General features: G+C 43.0%; 1 protein-coding gene across 2 annotated transcripts in view; it reads right to left on the bottom strand.

Annotated features, from left to right (window-relative positions):
• The window catches only part of LOC138747636 (uncharacterized), a 173632-nt gene that overhangs the window by 132218 nt on the left and 21336 nt on the right, over window positions 1-20078 (bottom strand). For both annotated transcript variants that reach the window (XM_069907052.1, XM_069907054.1), the window contains exons 6-9: window positions 14868-15037; window positions 6684-6843; window positions 5428-5507; window positions 1220-1400 (exon numbers count right to left, since the gene is read on the bottom strand). In XM_069907052.1, the coding sequence (XP_069763153.1) occupies window positions 1220-1400; window positions 5428-5507; window positions 6684-6843; window positions 14868-15037 (591 nt within the window). The remainder of the gene's footprint in view (window positions 1-1219; window positions 1401-5427; window positions 5508-6683; window positions 6844-14867; window positions 15038-20078) is intronic.

The following is a 20078-nucleotide window of genomic DNA, read 5'->3' as shown; positions in this document are numbered from 1 at the left end:
ATGGACATGAAAGGAACTTCAATATCTTTTGCAGAATCATGTTAATTCACTGCTTATGTCATACAAAGAGTATTGCATTAAGCCATGAAGCTGCTTTAGACACTACATGAAAAGTAAAAATCTAAACCTGCTGGGGGTCTGAAATATAAAACCAAGAATGCTGGAAACACAAGCAGCATCTGTGGAAAGTGGAACAGAGCTATTATTTCAGGTCAAAAGCACTTCATCCAAACGCAACATTATTTGGCTCTTCCAGGAAAGCTTTTAGACAAGGAAACTTGTGTTATAAGGCAGAAATGGAAAACACAGGACTATACAGTAGGGTTGTCAGTGGCAGATATAAAAACAGTTAATGCTTCAGTCAGAATCCTTCACATCCTTAAGTTTGGCTGCAAAAAGTGCAGCAAGTTTCAATGAGCAAGAGGACATCCAAAATTTAAATAATTTGCCTGCCTTGTGAATCAGGAGAACACAAATGCAAGGGGTCCGCGTCCCGCCCTGATCTCAATATCACCCCACCAATCTCTGGGGTATCCTCAGCATTAAAATCCCTGCAAGAAGAACCCTCAGCATGCTCCCCCACCACCCCCTCCCTTCCTCTTTCCGTGAGCAACTGTTCCCAAAGGTTTCCCTGAGTTATCTTCTTGCTGCCAGCTATCCTCCCATCAATCACCTACCAGTAAGTCAATATGATTGAGTGCCAGCATGTTGTTACTGTACAATGGAAGGAAAAATGTAGTGCAAAAGTGATCTTAACATATTAGTACCTACAAAACAACACAAAATTATGTGATATACTTGAGAGGTTTTTTTTTATGCCGAAGTCAAAGTATAACATTGAATGTTATTCAGATTATGAAAAGATCCACAGCTACTGAATTAATTGGGAGTGATAGAGTGCATCTGTTCCATTGAATAGAGACTGCAGGCAGTCTAAATAGAAACCTATTATCATTTCCAAAACTGAATAATGAAGACCTCATAAACTTGAACTTATAATTTATATTTCCAAGCATAATTGACCACTTGTCTCATAATTTGTTCCTTTGATTGTTGATCTGGACTAGACCATCCAAAAAGTCCTTAAAAAACATTTTCTTTGTATTTCACTTCTCCTCATCAACTGTAAAATCAATTTTGGTCATCATATTTCCAAGTCTTTGCCAGGCCACAGAGTGATCTTGTAAATAAACAAAAGATTTTTCCCAATTGCACTAACCTGACACAGTAGCTGTCTCTTTCATAACATTGTTAAGTGATAAAATAAATGCTATTTTCTGTCCAGGGACTCTGGTTATGTTGCCAGACAATATTATAGGACTCCCATGCTTTGTAAATTTGGCTTCCAACAGGGAGAAAAACATCTGCTCTCCATCAAGGCTTTGGAAGTTGGTCCATCCCTAGAAAAAAGTCAGACATCAAAAGGATGAGATATTGAAACAATGAGCAAGGAATTCATAAACCCACGAGGCACATGTTAAAATGGAATTAATCATATGCATTTTAATTTAGACATACAGCATTGTAACAAGCCTTTCCAACGCATGAGACCATGCAGTCCAAATACACCAGTTGACCTACAAACTCTATATGGCATTGGAACGAGGGAGGAAACCAAAGCACCCGGAGGAAACGCACACAGAGAACGTATAAACTCCTTATGGGCAGCGCCCAAATCGAAGCCTGATTTCTGGCACTGTAATTGGGCTAACCATGCCTGGCCTTGTAGTGAGAATTTGTGCCAGATTGTCCCAATGCCAGTAATGCTCCCTGCACCCGATTATAGTTATCTACTCATTAGTGCACACAAAGTGCAAGTAATTAGGTTATGGTGGACCATCTTCTATAATGCAGCCAGGCCTTCTGTGATGCATGTCCAGGATTTAGACCCATCAACAGCAAAAGTATGGTTGATGTGTTCGGGAGGATCCTGACGATGTGATGTTCCCTTGAGTTTGCTACCCATGCACTTTTTTTTAATTGGTGGGGGTCACTTGTTTTGAAGGGTGTTGTCAGAGTCATCTTGTGATTAACTGCCATTCATTTTGTAAATGATACACAGGGGAGTCATTCTGAGTCAGGGTCATGCTTGGGCTTGGGGCTCCAATCATGTGAGATGCTTTGTACTGGATGGTGAATATCTTAAGCAAAATGTTTCCCCCATGTGCCTGACAGTGGAAAAGCTTTGGAGAATCAGAAGGCAAATCACTGCCGCTGCCTCTGACCTGTTCTTGCAGCTGTAATTTCAAGTGCATTACACAAACGTGCCAGAGAAACTCAGTGTGTCACGCAGCATCCATAGGAAGTAAAGGGGAAGCCTGGGGCCTGCGCCAGGCCAAAGAAAAAAGACAGGGAGATGCCCAAATTTAAAAAAGGTGGAGTAGGGGGGAGAAGGGAGGAAGGAGAAGGAGCGCAAGCCAACAGGTAAGAGGTGGTTTCAGGTGGGGGGGGGGAAATGCCAGATAAAAAGGTAGGGGGGTTGGTGAGGGAGAGGAGAAAGGAAGGGGAAGGAGGAGCACAGGCAAACAGGTAAGAGGATATCGGTGGGAGGGAGCTTTTTATTCTAATTCCTGATGAAGGACCCAGGCCTGAAACGTTGATTGCCGTTTACTTTCTATGGATGCTACATGACCTGCTGATCTTCTCCAGCACATTTGCGTAATGCACTTGACCCCAGCATCTGCGGACTTTCTTGTTTAAAACCACAGTTTTAATATGGCTGGAGCAGTTACGTGCCTAGTGAGTGGTGACTTGCCAGGATGTTGAACGTGAACATTTGCTAATGTTAACTCTAGAGAAAATAGTTTGTTCAACTAAGTGATCTGAAATTATTCAACATCGCTATTCTGGCACTGGATTCAACAGGTGAAGCTGGAAATCAAATACATTGAGAAGAACCTTCCAGTTCCAGCGCTGAGATCCAGAATCCAGAGATGGCTGCGTTGAGCACTTTTGTTCTGTCCGCTGTAATAGAGGCCAGAGGCAACGCATTTCAATTCCCTGCCCTATTTCCATGCTGACATGCCGACATATCTATCCATGTACTGCCAAACAGAAACCACCTGCAAATTGGTGGAAGAGCACCTCATTTTTTGACTGGACTCCCTCTAAACAGATGACATCAGTTTCTGTTAGGTCCCCCACTCCCCTTCCCTATCCACTAGCTCCCCACCATTTGTTTCTCTTTCTCTTATGTATGTATATAAGAGAGAAATATCCCTCTTTCTCCAGCTCTGCATTCACAGAGCTATTCCCTCCAATGATCTGTTCTCAGCTTTTCTATCCTGCCGTTGATCAATGGCCTCTTTCATTTTAAATTTCAACATACAGCACGGTAACAGGTCCTTCTGGCCCACGAGCCCATGCTGCCCAATTACATCCAATGAACCTATGACCCAGGGTACATTTCGAGCAGTGGGAGCCCCCTGGGGAAAAAGACCATGCAGACACGGGGAGAAGGTACAGATTCTTTAGAGACAGCGCGGGATTTTAACTCTTGTCCCAATTGCTGGCACTGTAACAGTGCTGCGCTAACCACTACACCAACTGTGCTGCCCTCTTGGCTGCTGGCCTGTGCTCCTCCTCCTGCCCTTTTATTCTGGTGCCTGCCTGCCTGCTTTTTGCTCATACCCTGATAAAGGGCTCAGGCATGAAACATTGGTTATAATAACGCTATATGATTTGATTTGATTGATGTTGTGGGTCCTGCTGAGATTCTCCAGCACTTTTGTGCATTTACTACAATCACAGTGTCTGCAGACTTTCTTGTTTCACTCCAGTCCTCCTTGGGCCTGACTTTATTGTTTCAATGCACGGCTTTTCTCCTGAAAGTTGCTGCCCAGAGGCTTTGACAGCCCTGAGGCTTCCTTCTACATGCCTTAAAAGTGACCTTTCAGAGGAGACTCCCAATTAAAGGTCCTCCTTACTGACACCCAGCGTTGGTCTGGACTCCACCCCTCCCCCTCCCATTCTTCAGTCTTTATTCACATGCCTTCCAGTTTTTTTGTTTTTGCTTATACCTTGAAGAACAGCTCAGGCCCGAAATGTCGGAAATGTACAGTTATCTGGAATTCAGGCAACCAGCAACATCAAGCAACCAGCTAAAAAAAATTGCAGTAAAAAAATATAATGCCTTAAAATTGCCACCCCTAGTTGTGAGTTCGCCAATCCATGCAAGACTCAATCTCAAGTAACTGGCAAATTCACTTATCTGACCTCTACTAATTCCTATAGATGCCTGATACCCGGGGTTTTACTGTATCTTTACCTCCTATGGACACTGCAAGACTGGCTGAGTTCCTCTGGCATCTCTGTATGTTTTTACTACTTATCCATCTTGCCTGCAGGGGTTTACTTCCCTGCTCCATGGTAGAAACCTCATCCACCACGAGCTCGCAATCTTTGCCTGTCACTGCTGCTAAATTTCTCAGCAACAGGCCTGCAAAGAAACCATTCATTAACAAGGACTGGTTAACATGCTCTTGCAGGTGCTAGATGCAGGCCTGCAGGTCAAATCTTCCCAGCAGGGGCACCTGTCCTTGCTCCATCTCTTCGTTACCTGATTTTGAATAATTTAGGGACACATTACTTAACAAACTGAAGAACTAAAATGGCGACAACATGAGCAATGCTACAAGGGCCCTACCTAAAGACACACAGGAACCTTAAGTGCAAAGGTCAAACTTGTCATGTGCTCAGATCACTTGGGCTGCCTTTGCAGTGACACTCATTGCAAGATCCAAAGGCATGATCCATGATCCCAATGTTTTCTTTGAAGCTTAAATCAATAAATCAATAAACAGCATCCTGCATATTCAGAAGCAGCAAGATTCATTTATACAAAAAGTCGAAAACCAAGATTAGGTTTGTTAGTTGCCTGAATCCCATGACTGATTTATACGTCACCATGAGCAAAATGGGTGATTTTGAAGCTTGATGTAAAACAAAGTTGGGTTGCTGTCCCAAATGTCTTCTAGTGTGGCCAATTTCCCCTTGTCATGCTTAAGGAACATGAGGAACACATGAGGAATATTTTGTCTCTGGACTTAACCTTCACAGAGGGAGCTTTGGTGTGCAGTCCTCTGACATTCCTTTTTTTAATGGAATTTATGTCATTCACTTTTAGGGTCAGAGAAAATCATTTCAACATCTAATCTCATCACAATAGAGGCATCAGTGACCAAAGATGGATTACGTGACCTTGATCAATTGATAACATTTTCCACTCGCAGATCGAGACCTCCAAGCTGAAGAGAATAATAATGAGAACCTGCCTTAACATGTATGGGAAGGGACCATGTACTGTTTATTGTATAATGTTCAAAATACCTTTATTCCGCACATTAGCCTTAGAGCTTTAGCGAAGACACAAGCTGTGCACATATGTTTAAAATAAGCATTTTCGTGAGAGTAACCTGCCAACTGTACCTTGACATAATACAAATCTTTGTCGTCTACGAGAACTTCAAGTCTTCCTGTGCGTGTGTGTTTTATTTTTGAAATTTCTCCTGCAAAATTAAAATCAAGGGGATTAACCGTATGCAAATTACTTGCCAGTGTAGTGTTATAAGATTTTCCAAAGCATGCTGTCAATGGAAAAAGATATTATTTTTATAGGCCCATAATCTATTAAAATCATTATTGCACAGGGTGGAGTTGAACCTGGCCAACTTCATGGCAAAATCCCAAGAATAAAATTGCAATAAAAATGAGAGAAAAACTGTTTAATATTATTTCCCATTTCATTCAAAATAAAGCAATTAAAAGAGAATGTGAGCTTGTTTTCAAAAGAAGGAATTGGGCAAATAGTTTGCTTATTTAGTTAACACCTTTTAACATATTCCTTAAAGCATTTTATTGTTGTAAAAATCTTACAGCAAACCTCATAAATATTAGGAAATGTGAGCTATAGCCTAGTCAAAAATGTGTTGCTCAGCAGAGTGATTGCTAAGACAAGCAGAAATATAAATAACTTTACTGAATGTTAAGCTCTCATATTTCTCCCTTCTCACTGCCCTCTGCACCTTTATTATTCTTACAGTTATAGAATAGATGAAAAGTGCTTCCAGACTCTTGAATTGTTGTAAAAGCAATCGGTGAAATGCAGTTGGCAGCAGGCCACATTTCATTCAAAATAAAGTAATTAGAGAGAATGGGAAATTGTTAGAAAAAAAGGAAATATTTTACTAAAGTTCCTCTAGCTGAGCACTCCTGAGATCATAATCTACTCCTTCAACATGTCTTGGGATAGCACCAATAGGACTCTCGTCTCCTGCCCAATGTACTTAGCTCTCGTCTCCTGCCCAATGTATTTAGCTCTTGTCTCCTGCCCAATGCACTTAGCTCTCGTCTCCTGCCCAATGTACTTAGGAGCTTTTTATTAATTTTACAATATGGTAGAAGCCGATGCCGGCCATCAACACCTGTGCTGCCCAATTAACCTACAATCTTGTACGTCTATGGAGGGTGGGGGGAAAACTGAAGTACTCAAGAAAAAAACCCAAGCAGGTCATGGGGAGAATGTTCAAACTCCTTCCAGACTGCGCCAGATTTGAACTTTGGTCACTGCGGGATCATCAGCTAATATGTTGGTAAGGAGTAAACTGTTAGCATTTTAGATCCCCTGAACTTAATTAGTTATATCTCATATGCAAAAATTTAATAAATTATATCACCTAGCTCACCAACAAGTTTTATCATCTTCTTTGGATGAACAATTTTGCCTGATAGTTTCCGCTTGGAGTAGTTCAACTGCAAATCAATGGCCACGTCCCTTTTGACGTCTGACTGTGGGGTTCCCATAAAAAAATGCAGTGCAGCCTCAGCAGGAATCCAGGTTTTCTTCTGGAAAAGAAAATGCATTTGTCAAGTAAGTTCTGCGTGAATTGATATTCTGTTTGCTTAGGCCATGCTTAGGAAAATAGGAACGACAGTAATTTCAGAGGTGGGGCTACTATGTTTCGATAAAATACTGCTCGGAGTGATATATATTGTGCCCTTATTTTTAACTTCAAGTTACTGTTTGCAGGATTTATCATTACAAATTCACACAAGGTTATGATCAATTAGAGAATATTCCCAAATTAAGACAGAAAATGTTGGAAATACTGAACAGGTCAGGCAGCATCTGAGGAGAAAGAAACAATAGATATTTATGGTGGGAAAATTTTTCACAGCAATCGTCTCCCTTAAGCAAGTCCCAATATGAACTTCATGGAGAAATGATGAATTGTCAAGCAAGAGAAAGCAGCTAATTATTAAAAATAAATTGTAACACAAAGCAAGTACCTGACAAGCCTCAAAGAAACCAACAATGCTACTTATCAAAGATTAAAACGTACAAAATAAAAATTTTCAAAGGAAATTCTGCTGTGTTTTAAGTTAGGTATGTTTTTGTTTTCTCGACTGACAACCTGACTTACTATTTTGTAACTTAAACTTCCAGCTCCCTCTCAAACATTTCCAATTGCCACTTTGAAAGTGTGGCCAAGTTTGAAGTGACAGGCAGCCTCAACACCAACAAGCAGTCACTTTACTAACTTGTCTGGTGATTTTCTACCTGCTTCCACTTCTAAGAGCACAAGGAACATAAGCAAGCATTGCCAGGAAATACCACGCATTTCATTTTCCATGGTCAGGAGGTATCTCAAACCATCAGCTTATGTTGCAACACGGTTCAGACAGTTACTAGCCAAATGGTAAATAAATTGGAAGATGACTCTTTGAGCAGGCAGGAAGACATTCCTATTCTCTGCATGAGAATATCTTCCTACATGGCCACGTTAAACGATCTATGTACCTGGACACCCAGATCCTTTGGTGCGTCAATGCTTTTAAGGGTCTTGCCATTAACTTTATTCATTCTTCTTACAAATTACCTTCTAAACATGAGTTTCCTAATCGTGAAACCATCAATGAGAGCTTAATAAGAATGTTTATCTCCTTTACCCCTTTCTCGTTTGCCTAGGAAAGTTGTCTGAATTTTGTGCTTATTGATATCATTTCCATTTGAATTATTCTCATGCAGAGACTGGGAATGTCTTCCTGCCTGCTCAAAGAGTCAGAACCTCCTGTCCCTGCAACCACACCAAAGGCAAGGTCCAGACAGGGATGTGGGTGCAATGCAGGATGTCCAAAACCTCAAATGTGTGGCAAAGGTCCAAGGATGCAGCTTTAAATGCCAAATGCCACCAAAAGCACCACTAACCAGCCCTGTTCACCACATCCCTCATGGCAATTCTTGTTTGCCTTATGGCACTCAAAAGTTGAAGTATATCAAATATTAAATTTTTAAATTATTATTTCATGACAATAAAAGAAACTTTTATCCTTCCAAGGGTCTCAAACGGGCCTCATGCCAAACATTCTCACACATCACAGCATACTGTCACACTTAATCCCTCCACATCATTTCAGTCACATTCCTGAATGTATGATGTTACGAGCCCAAAGGACCACAAAGCCCAGCAACAACAGATATTCACCACTACAAATGGTTACTTAAACAAAGGTTGTTTTTAATTATCTTTAAACATGAAAACAGAATCAAACTTCAACTTATCTCTATTAACTTAACTAACCCAGATTAACCCCCCCCCCCACCCTCTAATTCTAAGCACACATGTATGATGTGTGTGTAAATTTAAGAAAAATTCTTTGGTTCACTGTTCAATCTCACTTCTCATTCTTTCAAGTTCACTAGTTGCAGGCAATTCTTATACTGTGCACAGAATTTAACATGTATAAAGTTCACTAGGCTTTGGTGCTTGAAAGGTAAATGTTTACTGCTCAGGAAAGTTCTTTGGAGGTTTGTAGAGAGAGATTTGTTGTTCCAGGATTTCCACAACTGAGGTACCACCATTAGTCACCTCAATGTCTCACTGATGAAACTTGCCCCATCAGGGCTCTCCAGATGATAACCTCTTTCTTTCAGGCTACCACAGAGTTCCTTTCAGTTCTGCGTATTCCAAGAGAAACATCAGACAGATAGCACTTCCAGCCATCCGCCACTCTGGTGCTTTCTGTTTCAGTTCCAAGAAGCTTTTCCTACTTGCTTCAGCTGTGACTGTTCAGACCTCTCTCTCTTTCTTCATCTTTCCACTGCGAGAAAGCCTAAGTGACTCTCTCATTTGCCACAAAACCCCCACCTTCTCCAGCAAACAATAGGAGTTAGTCTTTTGCTCCCATCTGTTGTCTTAGGGAAACAACACTTCTCATTGACCTTTGAGTGAGCACCTTGCAGAAAGCTTGGAAACCTTGTAAAGATGTTCAACACAGACAACCTATCTCCAGTCTATTCATTTGATGACATCATTTCAATTAGCTCCTACTTGTGGATTCTCCATAGTTTCTGTAAAGTTCAGTATTCTTCAGTATTTCAAATAGGATCTGTTTTAAAATGTGTGTATGTATGTTCTCTAATTTTACCAATTTTTTCCCAAATATATATACATTACAATGATTTCATGATAATCCATGAGACGGCTTCCCTCCCTTGTAAGACAAGGTAGTGTTTTATTAGAGAAAGCAGGAAGCAACCGAATATAGGTCCTGACTCTCATAAAGACAGTATGGCCAATAATGGACTGACTATTGCTGAACCATGGTGGGGCTGAAGTGGTTGAGAGTCAGGGCATCCACACATCTGATCTTCTGCCTCTTATCCCATGTGGTCTCACTCAGCAAGCAGCACCACATCTTCCCACCACTGCTACTGATCAGAGTCGACAGCCATTCGGCTCCTGCTGACCATCAAGGACCCATTTGTACGCCAATCCCACCCTATCCTCTTTTATTCTCAATGGTTAGCGCAATGCTCTTACAACACTAGTGACCCAGGTTTGAATCTGGCACTGTCCGTCAGGAGTTTGTACGTGTTCCCCGTGCCAGCATGGGTTTCTTCTGGGTGCTCTGGTTTCCTCCCACCCTCCAATGCCAGATGGGGTTTCTAGGTTAATTGGTGTATTTGGCCGGAATTTAAATTATACTCTCCCCTCCCCTCAGACTCTGCCATTCCACTATACCTTGGGGATAATTCACCTATTTATTCACGGGATGCGAGAGGGACAAGGAGCAACTGCATGTGGTTGCAGGTAGAAGGCGCAAACTCCGCTTACAGACCCCACTGCAGGCCAGGCCCACACCCTGGCAAGTGGCACAGTGAGGCAGCAGTTCCAGCCTTGTGTCACCTCCTACCTGTCAACCATCCAACCAGCTCACAGGGGATTAAAAAAGATCATTCTACCCAAGTTCCGCTTTGACATCGACTTTTGACTTTATTCATTGTGTGAGGGATTAAAAAAAAAACGAATTAATTCAAGAAAGTAATATATTAATAATTTATCAGTTGGCTTTCAGCAATGTCAATCATGGAGGAGCAGTTGCATATGATACATGATTCAATCAATGCACAAATCCAACTCACCACTGAGTGATTGGCTGCATTTTCTACTCTTGCTTTGAATTACCGGGCAGCCCCTTTTTCTGTTTAAATTTTGTTTGGCTCCAGCCACTGTTTTCTACACAATTTAATAACCTGGCAATTTACAGTTTCAAAGTCTATTTTGGCTTATTTACAGCAGCGCGTGCCACCAGAGATTTGCTGCTAGGATGAAATGCTTTGGAATTGTCTGGAATTCGTGGACATTGGATCCTGCTCGATTATGAGATGCAGAAACAGAGACTCATTACTTGCCAAGGGATGAAACTCGAGGCACCAATTTTTCAATCCCCTCTTCACAAAAACATTTTGTTCAACTCCTTATCTTACTTCCTTATTTTCTTATAACAGAGAAAGAGCCCATTCAGCCCACTGAATCTATCCCAGCTCACAGAGAAATCCCATTTCCCCACATATTTTCTTCAAACTCCCCAGATTCTGCCATTCATCAACACTCAATTTTCAGTGCCCAATTAACCTTTAAGCCTGCATGTTTTTTTTTTGGGTTGTCAAAGGTATGTGGACACAGGGAAAACATGCAAACTCTACATTAACAGCATAAACTTAGAATTGAATACAGGCTGCTGGAGTCCATTAACTCTGCCGCCCTGCACTTCTGTGAGCTTCTGTTGTACTTCTGTTTCCTCTCTGTGAATGCCTCCAAGGATCACTGGAAATGCTGTCATTCATTGACTCTGTTAACAAAATGTGACTAACTGCTCGCCACTTCACATCAGAGAGGAACACCTTTACTGAACCTGTCTGAACCTCCTTGTTCAAGTTTTATTGTTTACAAATTCCAGATGAGAAAGGGGAAAGGCATATCTTTCCCTATGAAAATAATGCCCAATATTAAACTGCCCAGGCGCAACCTATCAGTTAAATAACAAAATTGTTCTCTTGCTTTCCTTTCACATTTTATTGTCCATACAGGCTGTCCTCAAGTTACGAACACCCTAAATACAAACAAGCTCTCACAATCCCATTACATTGGGTGGCATAGTGGTTAATGAAACACCTTTACAGCTCCAGCGATCAGAACCAGGGTTCAAATTCCATGCTGTCTGTAAAGAGTTGGTATGTTCTCCCCGTGTCTGTGTGGGTTTTCCCCGGGGGCTCTGATTTCCTCCCACCATTTGAAACTTACCAGGGGCGTAGGTCAATTTGGTTTAAATTGGGCAGTATGGACTCATGGGCCGAAATGGCCTGTAACTGCGCTGTATGTTGAAATTTAAAAAATCCGACATACATTTGTTCCTATGAATGATAAACGAGCTTCCTCGCTCTCTCTCCGCTTTGAGTAATCAGTCGTGTGCTTTTGATGCTATTTGTTACAATTTTGTGGATGTGTGGTTACCATAACAGTGATTTTTTTTGTGTATTTCTGACTTTTGAATATCTTTAAAAGCAGAACACAGTCATTCCCTGAGAACCTCCTTTACTATTGAAGTCCAGCCTTTTGAAATGCTCCCTCCTAAATAGACAATCGGCTCTGTCAGTGTGATGGAGAGCCCAAGATGACTGGAGTAGGGCCATAGTACCACTTTAGTCTCAATATAATTTTGTTTTCTTCTCCACGTCAAAGAGAAAATTCCTAAATTGGCAGAAATTCAATAACCATACAAAATGAATACTCAAAGTGAAGAGATTGTAATCCTATTATAAGAGCCCTGAGGATCACTGTAGACCATCAATGAATGACATCTGTTCATTTATAAGGCATTTTAGCAACATGGAACATCAGCCTCATGGTCTCGAAGCCTTGGTTGTCTAATGTGGATTTTTTTTGCAGTATCAGTGGAAAATAACAGTGATATTATCACAATGGCCCTGATTCTAACTACCTCCGTCTTTGAAAATGGATGAGAAAATAGTTTTAACATTTAATACACAGGGCTGGAAGTTCATGCAGCATTCTTTATGGCAAAAAGCAGGCAGGCACTTGAATGAAGTGGTGGAGGGTGGAGGGGCAGGAGAGGAGCACAGGCAAGATGCACAAAAGTGTTGAAGAAAAATATAATAATCAGGTGTTATTTTTCGGTTCAGCCAACTTACTGTGTACCCCCTTATCAATCCATGCGTTGCCCAGGGTGGAAGGAGTTCTGTTTATAATGTAAAGTTCAGGCCCAAGGACAGAGACTGTGTAGGGGTGGGGCTCTGATTTGTGTCAGGCGATGATGTGAACAAGGTGCAGAGCACGAAGAAGATGTAGAGGATAGTGTCTGGGTTTGGTGAAGAGGAGAGGGAGAGGGGGAGTGGGGTGGTGATGGGGACAGACTTTTGCATCCTGAGCAAGGGTAGGGTAGGAGGGTCTTGGCCTGAGTGAGAAGACATTGTGGGTGATGTCACAGTTTGATGAGGGTGCAGTAAGTGGAGGCCGATGTACGAACTTGGGTTGAGTGCTGGGGCAGGGTGAGCATCAAGCAGGAGTGGGGGGGGGGGAATGAAAATGTCATTAAGACACAATAGGAGACTATTTGGCCCATCTTCTGGCTATCTGTCCCACAGGATGATGATGGTTCCTTTCAGTCAATTTGTGCGGTTTGATGTGAGGGTTCCCCACCCCTCAGAAAGCAACAGAGTGCGTGAATGGATTTAGGTGAGTAGAGGTTGCATAGGTCCAGATCCACCCTCTCGACATCCCTTCCCTGATCCAGCAGCCTAGTGATGTCCAAGACAGCTGGGGGAGGTTCTGTTGCAGTGAATGGCCAGACCGAGCTTTGACGCAGGGGATGCCCTTTCTGCGATTCACGGCACGAGTGAGCTAGATGGCCTTTGACCCTTCAAGAGGGTTTGTCCACCCTTTGGCAGGTCTTGTTTTTCATCCTGTAAGGTGTCTAGCATCAGGCAAGCCTGATGGGGGAGCCAGTGTGGTCGCTGACCACCCAACTGTATGACAGATAGTACTGGGTTACATGGTACCAGTAGCGCTCCAACGAGTGACCTGACAGTATGGCCCATCTAGGGCATGCTAATACCTTGTAGAACAATCCAGTCAATCTCATTTCCCTTGTTCATTCCATGTTAGCTGGAAACTATATTCTCTTGTATCCCTATTCAATTATCTCCTGCAATTTTTATTGTATATCTTGTAGTCTGTGGTATTCTCAAGGATATGAGAAGACTTTGTCAGGTGAGGGCACGGGATTATGTTGAAGACTGAATAGTGAGGGGGAGCAGGGGCAGTGTTGGAATCTGAGTGGGTGGGAGTACAGGCCAATGTTGGGGTTTGGACAGGTGGGTGAGTAGCATACATCGGGCAAGGTTTGGAGTGTTGGGATCTGGGCAGAAGTGAAGCACTGTTGGGTTCTGATGCTAAGGGTGCAGGGCACCATTGGTATATTGGCTGGAACCTGGGATGTGAGAGTGATGTGGTCTGGTAGGTGGGAGTAAAAGGCAGGGAATAGACTTGTTCCTGCGATACAAGTTGCACAGAAGATAGAACTCCCTTTCTAGGTTATTTTTTAAACCAGTGGTTTTCAAGCATTTTCTTTCCACTCACTTACCACCTTAAGTAATCCCTATGCCATAGGTGTTCTGTGATTAGGTGGCATATGAGTGGAAAGAAAAAGTTTGAGAACCACTGCTTTAAACCAAAATGGGAATGAGCATTCCCACATTCGGTTTTCTTCACACTGTTAGCATTTCCCAAAGTCATCAACCCAACCCCACCAGTGAAAAACTCCTGCCCACTCCCCATTGTATTCCAAGTGTCACCCCCCATTTTGTTTCACGTTTCCTTCCTCATTGCTGACACATCTACCTCGTGGCTCTGGCCAATTGCTTGCTCTTTGGCCCACTCGTCAGACTGTCAATCTGGCCAGGAGAATACAGCACCTTAAATATGCCTTCCGATAACATCAGCCATATCCCTGGCTGTGGCAAATTTTTGACCGGTTACTGGACACCCCTGCACCCCTTTCATTGTCCCAATTATAGTGGAGCCATTCTAACAAAGTTCACTTGATGTTATGCATCTATAGTTATCGACAGAACTATGTAGCTCTAGGATCATGTAAATTGCAATACAATTGGCCAGCCGGTTAAAAGCAAAACATTATTCTTTGATTTGTTCATTATTCTGGTGATAATTCAGGCTTGCCTGATGCGGAGGGTGGCGAAACACCCTGCAGGATGAAAAACAAGACCTGCCAAAGGGTGGACAAACCCTCTTGAAGGGTCAACGGCCATCTAGCAAACTCATGCCGTGAAGCACGGAAAGGGCATCCCTTCCATCTCTCTGCACAATTCATAGTTGAGTGGACAGTAAAGCACTAAGTAACTTTCACTTACACCTTTAGACAACCAGGGAGCAAATGTGCTCCATTTGTAGCACTGAGCCAACCATTTGTTCAACGCAGTCGATTCTAGGACACGACACTGGTGGCTGATTATCCGGCCCTCTGCTCCGGCACAAGGAGAAGCTTACCTGTGCGATGTAGGTGTACGCTGCCTCCAGCAGATACTGCTGCAGTCCCTTGTCGCGCTTTATGAGCAGAACGGATGCTTCAGCAGGACCAGAAAATGGAAATGCGGGTCCTGAGGTTCCCTTGGGATATGACATTTCAGAACATATCTGCCACCCAATTTGTCTGGAAACTGCAGAGGAAAACAAAACATGATTCATACGTAACATGTAGGTGAAGAAATAATGTTTGAGAGCAGTGGCATCACCATGTCGTTCCGCTTAGAAACTCAGAGACGTTCACCACCCCAGACTCAGCTCACCGGCTGTCAACTCCTAATCCGACCAGCCAACCTCAGTCGACCATCCGCAAACCCGAGGCTTATCAAATCCCCGCCATCCACATCCTGCTCACATAACACTGATGAGGGAGCCGACCTACACAAGACTCCCAGTGAAGCAACTCCTTCATCGTGACTTTTTCATACAAATCCCGCATACTGCTCTGGCTTGAAAGCTGAACCAAAAATGACTTTCTGATGAGAGATCATCAGCCTGAAGCATTAGCTCGCTGTTTCACTCTCCGTGGATGCTACCCGGTCCGTAGGGATTTTCTCCTGCATTTCGGTCGAGGGGCTGAGGCTCAAAAACATTGACTACTGTGGCTTTCCGTGGATGCTCTTGCACAATATTCTGGTTCTCCAGCATCTCTTACCTCACTTTTCTTTGGCATTTTCCCTTTTTACTTAGAATTCTCATCCTCGTCTACAAGTCCCTCCCTATTTCTGTAATCTCTTTATAAAGCTGCAGATATCTGTACATTGCCAGTTCTGGCCACATGATCATTCCCAGTATCAATTAGACCTTGTGAGAGTCTCCCCTCATCTGTCACTGAAAGATTCCTATCCACACAAAGGGGATGATCCAATACCGAAACTAACCCCTTCATGACCTTGGAAAAGAGCACCAGTGTAGGAGCAGCAAAACATGGAAAAGTCAAGATTTTCTTCTGAGAATAGTGCAAGGGATGAACTTCCAGAAGGGCAATGAGTACAGAAAAGTTGAGGAAGAGGCAGAGCTACCTGGCCCATCGTTCATGCAATCTCTATCATTTCTTACCATACTTATATGCAGGAAGGACTGTGAGCTGCATAAGTAACCAGGGATCACCCAGGAGTAGAATAGATTTGAAGGCTTCCTCTGCACTGCACTTTGCTCTTTGATGGGATGAGCCCCAGATTAGATGATCTGTACCTTCTTCTGATCATGGGTCTATTTCTAACGGTATGGTTTCTTTAGAAGTAACAACTTTCCATTTGTCTGCTGTTCTTACTCTTCAGGTGTACCCACGCTGTGGCACAAACATCTCAGAGGCACAAGCAGGCAATCCAGCAAAACGGTTTTACTTCAACCTCAGTGGCCTTTGCTACATAGAGGACACTGTTTGACCAGCTGAGTTTCTCCAGCATTTTGTGCTTTTTCTTCAACCACAGTGTCTACGGATTTTCGTGATTTACATCCCGCAGAATTAGTTCACCAGATTAGGAAGGGCTCTAGGCACACACACTCCTCATTCTCAAACTATATTTCCAACATATTTTAACTTTAGGAAATCGGTGCTGAGGAGTTTTTGATTTGTGGGAACCTATGAGTTGTCTTTGTCAAGGTGTTAATATAAGGCACATCGAGATGTACCCATCCAGATTTACGTTTTCTAGGTGAAACTGGTATTTTAAATGCACTGAGAATCCCTCTCATTCTAATACTTTGTATGCTAGGCAAGGAGTTTCAAGGCGATTACGATACGTTCTGCTATCTAATCTTCTCAATTACACATTCTCTAATGAAATAACAATATTCTGTAAATAAAAAATGGTGAATTATTCATAGATCAGATTTGATGATACAGTCGATAACCAGTGTTAGGCATGCAGCGTGAAAAATAAAATGTGTTTCTGGTTAAATGTATGATTTAGTCCTTCACTAAAATGAAGGGGCTTTGTTCCTCAGCCAAAGTCCTATTGTGACAGTTGGGATTTATCAACATTCTTTCTTATTATTTCCAGAGATACAGCTGCAAACCTGTGGCTTGTCATTAGAATTATCGTTCTATAAACTGAAGGTGGCAGCAATGAAGAAAGAAATTGGTTCTGAATCACAGCACATTTGCATTTTATGCTGGAGACTGTTTCACAGACTAATAGTTTGAGCAAAAAATGAGCTGTGGGAGGATCTCAGAAGTCCAGGCTTCATGGGTGGACGAAAAGGGATGGTATAGGTTTCCAGTCAACATCCTGTATTAAGACTGGAAGTGTAAAGGGGAGGTTGTTCTTTATAAAGAGGTTGTGGGGTGGGGGGAGATAAGGATGAGGGAGGAACTGGCAAGTGATAAGTGGATCCAAGTGAGGTTGGGTTGCTAAGCAGATAGAGGCAGGAGTGGGAAAGAATGGTAGAGATCATGGCAGAGGCAGGGAATGTGAAAAGTGGACGCAACTAAGGGCTTCATGGTACATGGGAAACAGGAGCAGGCCAATGGGCCTGTTGAACTGTCTGCCATTCAAAAGATCATAGCTGTTGAGGCCGTTGACTCAGCTCCACTTACCCACCCATTCCCCGTCACCCTTAATTCAAATATATAACTGTGCCTTAAATAAAGATGACGAGGCTTCCTCAATTGCTTCATTGAGCAGAGGATTCCACAGATTCATTACACTCTGGGAGAAGCAGTTCCACCTCCATCTTAAATCTACCCCCCTGAATCTTGATGCTGTATCCCCAAGTTCTAGTCACATCTCACAGTGGAAACAACCTCCCTATTTTGTCTATCCCTTTTAATATTGAATGAGTTCCCTTCTCAGTCTTCTGAATTTCAGCGAGTATAGTCCCACACATTTCAATCTCTCCACACAGGCTAAACCCCGTTCACTGGAATCAAACTGGTGAACCTCCTCCACACCTTCTCTAAAGCCAATGTGTCCTTTCTCCAGTAAGGAGACCAGAACTGCACTAAATACTCCAGGTGTGGTCTCAAAAGTACCTTGTACACTTGCAGCGGTTCCTTCCTGCACTTAAATACAATCCCTCCAGCAATGAAGGCCAACATTCCATTCCCCTTGTTGATTACCTGTTGCACCAGCAAACCAACCTTTTGGGATTCATTCCCATGCATTCCCAAGTCCTGCATGGCAACATGCTGCAATCTTTCATCATTTGAATAAAAGTCTGACTTATTATTTTTTCCTTCCAAAGTGCCAACCTCACATTCACTGACATTCTACTCCATCAGCCAGACCCTTCCCCATCCACTTAACCCAGTAATATCTTTCTGCAGACCCACTGTGTCCACTATACATTTTTCTTCTCCATTCAATTTTGTGTCACGGGCAACTTGGTGTTGTCCTCCAAATCATTTTTGTACGTTGTAAGTAATTGGGAGCCCAGCATCCATCCCTATGGCACACCACTAACCACCAGAGAAACACTCATTTATCCCAACTCTCTTCCTTCTATTGGTTAACCAATCCTCTGTCCATACCAATACATTGCCCCAACTTCATGCATCCTTAGTCAATGGATGTCTTTTTGTGCAGCACCATATTGAATGCCTCCTGGAAATCTAACCAGTCCTCATCCACAAGTTCCTCTTCAACCAATGCATGTGTATAGCCTCAAAGAATTCCAATATATCCATTAATTTAGCTATCCGGCAATTAGCTGCAGATTATGGAACTAGACTTCAGTCTTGTTCGGGTTGATGGTCAGACCAAAGAGTGTAGCAGCGTCTGAGAATTTGTTCAGCATTAACTATCAATCACTATCCTCGTGCGCCAAGAGCGCAGTTATCAGCAAAAGGTGTTTCTTGAATAACTGTGTAGAGGCACTTAGTCCGTGCGTTTAAGTGGCGAACATCAAAGAGAGAGCCGCCCAGTCGGTACCTGATGTACACTCCTTCCTCCAGATCTTGGGTAGCACGTGACAACATGCAAGTGAAGAATAGATTGAACAAGACTGTGGCTAGTGCACAACCCTGCTTCACCCCATTAGAAATGTAAAAAACAGCTGATGTGTCACCACTGCAGAGCACATGTCCTGTCATTCCGTCATGGAGCAGCTGTATCATTTTTATAAATTTCCTTGAGCATCCATAATGTCTCAGGATGACCCAGCGAGCCTCCCTGTTTATAGTGTCAAATGCCTTTGTCAGGTCAATGAAGATAAAGAGGCTTGTTCTACTTGAACCACTTCTTCTGAACTCATCTCATCGCAAATATCACATCCATTGTACTCCATTCTGGCCAAAAGCTGCCCTGTGCCTCTGGGAGATTCCTTTCCTTGACAGTGACAAGTCTGTTCAGGAGGATGAGGGTGAAAATATTGCCTACGATGAACAGCAGTGAGATACCCCTGTAGTTTCCATAGTTTGATTTGCTTCCCCTATTTTTGTAGAGCCACAATGTCATCAGGCATCTCCTCTGTAATTCAGATGTCTTCCAGGATGTCTTGGAATGCCCGTAATGTGTTTGGGCTTAGAGCTTTGTAGACCTCGGCAGGAATACCATCCTGCCCTGTTGCTTTATTTGAATTCATCTGCAAGATCATTTTATTGATCCCATCAGTAGAGGGCAACAGGTCTAGATCATCCAGGACTGACTGCTGAGGGATCTGCTGTAAGACATCAGGACCAACTGTGGACGGCCTATCGAGTAGGTTGGAAAAGTATACAGCCCAACGATGTTTCAGACCTTCCTGGTCTTTGATCAAGCTCGACCTGTCTAATGACAGCAAGGGGGAAGCATCTTAATTTAGAAGGACCCTAAACAGAGATTATGGCACTGAAGAACTTTCTGGTGGCATGCATGTCTGCTTAGTGTTCCACCTGCTCAGCCTTTCTCTGCCACCACTTGTCCCTCATTTCTCGCAGTTCTGCCTACATGGGTGTGAGACCTGGACTCTGTACCAATGTCACATCAAACAACTAGAGAAATTCCACATGTGCGCCCTCCATTCCATCCTTGGGATCTGTTGGCAAGACTGTGTCTCCAACCTGGAGGCCTTGGGTCATACAAAGTCCACCAGCATTGTGTCCCTGATCATTAGAGCACAGATGCAGTGGGTGAGACACGTCATCAGAATGGACAACCACTGTATGTTGCTCTATAGTGAACTGTAGACCAGAAGAAGACCTCCAGAACATCCATGCAAGCATCCATAGATGCTGTGAAGGAAACCCTGCAC

Source organism: Narcine bancroftii, chromosome 12, assembly GCF_036971445.1.
Source record: "Narcine bancroftii isolate sNarBan1 chromosome 12, sNarBan1.hap1, whole genome shotgun sequence".
Classification (NCBI taxonomy): Eukaryota; Metazoa; Chordata; class Chondrichthyes; order Torpediniformes; family Narcinidae; genus Narcine; species Narcine bancroftii.
Note: the sequence above shows the minus strand (reverse complement) of the source record. Positions and strands in the feature narration are given on the sequence as shown.